This window comes from Candoia aspera, chromosome 6, assembly GCF_035149785.1.
Source record: "Candoia aspera isolate rCanAsp1 chromosome 6, rCanAsp1.hap2, whole genome shotgun sequence".
NCBI classification, from domain to species: Eukaryota; Metazoa; Chordata; class Lepidosauria; order Squamata; family Boidae; genus Candoia; species Candoia aspera.
Window position 1 is genome coordinate 25,055,340 of NC_086158.1, and position 2,969 is coordinate 25,058,308.

Below are 2,969 nucleotides of genomic sequence, written 5' to 3' on the forward strand. Positions count from 1 at the left end.
TGATATGTATGAAGCAAGCTCATATAAAAATATGTACGAATGAAAAGTGATGGCAAGAACCCTGAATCCAGTTAAAATTATGAAACAGTGGCTTGGCTTAACATAAAAAAATTACAGTAATGGTGCTTTTGGAACATATCTGTAGAGATGTTCCCATAATTAGAAGGCATCACAGAAAAATCAGTCTTTTTAGCAATTACTTGTCTATTCCTCAAGAAATACTCAGGAAGTCAGCTGATTGAGAGGTACGTGATGAAAGTGGATATTTAGATATCAAGTCCCAATTTGTTTAGAGCTTTAAAGGCTAAATTAGTGCACAGTAGACACAACCTCCTGAAATTTTTTCAGCCAATTCTCATTCAACTGGATGAAAGAAAATTTGCTTAGATTTCTTTTTTCAAAAAAAAAAAAATGAAGAAATTCTCCCTAAGTCTAGTATTCTTGCATTTATTTAGTTAAAAGACTTGAAATGGGTATCTTGTTTTGCACCATACAACCCTCTCTTTTGTAATTGGCAATCTCCCAATTTCTTTTGCTTCCATTAAATCCCAACATAAGACATTTTATGAGAACTTATCCAGCTGGGATATTTCAGTAGCTGGGCTGCTGTTCCTTGAAAAATGGTCGAATTAGTTCTTTTTCCAATGTAGAAATTCAGAGAAATTGCCCACCCAATCTCCTTGGGTGTAGATTTTTTAAAATGTGCCCACTCTAGTTACATCTGGCAGCTGTATTATGCACAAGTTTAAATTTATTTTCAGACGCAGCCCCACGTGCAATATAATGCACCACAGTAATCCAGCTTGAGTGTTCCCAGAGTATGGGACATAATTTCAAGAATATTTCTTTCTGGAAAAGGTTGTTGCTGATGTACCACCTAAAACTGATGAAAGTCACTCTAAGCTTCAGACGCTATTTGAGCTTCTGTCCACACAAGATCCAAACACATGCCAAAGTATTTCACACTTGAAGAGGACCATCAAATTTGGTGTCCACATTCAGAAACCACTTCAATACAAGTTCCTAGACAATTGCCAAATTATTAGTAAAAATTGTATGTTGCATCCCATAAACTGTAATGATTGCCTATTCTACAACACTATCAGACTCATGAGCAGGAATTCAAAGATATCTGATTTATTAAAGAATAGTATGCAGGATCACAGAGAAAGCTGAGAATGATAAAAGCATGCCAAATGCAAACTAAAAACCCTCGGTGCAAATGAAATCCCTCTCCCCATAGAATCTTCTCAAATTCAGAATCCCAGGTGCTCCTAACGGTTTCTGATGGTCTGCGGGAAAAGTCCTTGAACAGAGAACATAACCCAAACACATTCCATTGTACTAATTTCACATACAGAGCTTGGTACAAGGTCTCACAGCAGCTCCCTCCCAAACTGAAATGCGCATCAGCGCCATGGCATGTGAAACGTTACGATGTATACTGTACATTGAAACAGTGAACATGACATAAACTAGCAATTTGATGTGTTCCATACCTGTCCAAAGGCTTCATTGAAATCTCATTTATAGCAAGGTAGAACTCTTTTTAAGAAATACCTTACTTTGATCATGAGGATCTCCCTGAAGTGATCTCCCATTAAGAAATAAAAGATGGGATTAATTGTACTGTTCAAGAAGGCAACAGGCCTCGTAATTATGTAAACAGCTTTAATCAGGTCCTGTGTGCATTTGGAAAGCTTCCAGAATGATGCCCGAGAGGCAATTCGAACATTGCGCATGATGTGGTAGGGAGCAAAGAGAAGTGAAAAAATAACCACTGCCATGATGATTATTGTGAGCGGCTTCTCAAGGGGCAGAGCCGTGCTAAGCTGTGAACTGTGGCTTTTAAGTAGAGCATGAGTCTTCATGTAAGAAACCCACATGATGCACAACGGTATTATAAACCCAGTGATTGTCAAGATCAGGCTGTAGAACAGGCTGTGGAATGGTTCTCCTGAACTGGCATAATCCTCACATAGGTTACTGTTGCTGTTATTCTGAAAGGTGATGAAGTGGTATAGGGGGGACAGTTCCAATGTAACCCAGACCCATACAGCTACTGAGAAAACAATGGCCATGCCTTTCTTCTGTAGAAAGTGGTTTCTGAAGGGATACTTTATGAGCAGATACCTGTCAACACTTATAAGGGTCAGGAAAAGGATGCTTGTATATAAGTTACTATGCAGGAGAATTCTGTTAATATGGCACCACTTGCGGTCATCTGTTCCTTTGGTATAACGTAACACCAGCCATGGGAGTGTGCAAAGGAAAGCTAAATCTGACAGGATTAAGTTGATCAGGTAGATGTTGCCACTTTTCCAGTTGTTTTGGCAGAAAAGTGAACCAAAACCAACAATAATGTTTCCAGTGAAACCAAAGATGAACTCAAGAGCGTACATGATAGAAAGGTAATACTTTTCCAGATGGTCAGGTAGCTCCATGCATTCTCTGGTGCCATTTGTGTCCTGAAAATATAAAACTGATGTGAATAATAATGATTTCTTCAAAAAAAAGGTCCTTACTTTGGTATTTTGTCTCATGAACAGTTGATCTTTGGATAGTCTTTATTCATGTTCAAGGCAAGATTCATCGCAAGACTGTTCTCAAGAGAAAGGAGATTCTTCTGCTTCTCTTATTACTTGGTTAAATGACTAAAACCTCTCAACCTTTTGACCCTGGAGGAACCCTTGGAATATTTTTCAGGCCTTGGGGAACCCCTGCACAGTCAGACTCAATATAGGCCACAAGTTACAAAATTATTATATTTGTTTCATGTGTAGGTCTGTATATATGCATTAACAGTGTTCTTAAACTAAAAATAAAGAATGAAATTTACCTCTTTAATGTGAAGTTGCTTGAATTTGAAATAACTTTTTAAATAAATCATGATCTCCCAGGGAACCCCTGTGACCTCTCACAGAACCCTGGGGTTCCACGGAACCCTGATTGAGAAACCCTGGACTAAA

At 38.3% G+C, this 2,969-nt stretch overlaps 1 protein-coding gene across 1 annotated transcript; it reads right to left on the reverse strand.

The window, feature by feature from the left end:
• Positions 1-1,399: 1,399 nt before the first annotated feature.
• SUCNR1 (succinate receptor 1) lies at positions 1,400-2,463 on the reverse strand. The gene has a single exon (XM_063307887.1). It carries the CDS (start codon positions 2,442-2,444, stop codon positions 1,524-1,526), a length of 921 nt encoding a protein of 306 aa, XP_063163957.1. The 5' UTR covers positions 2,445-2,463; the 3' UTR covers positions 1,400-1,523.
• Between the last annotated feature and the right edge of the window lie 506 nt (positions 2,464-2,969).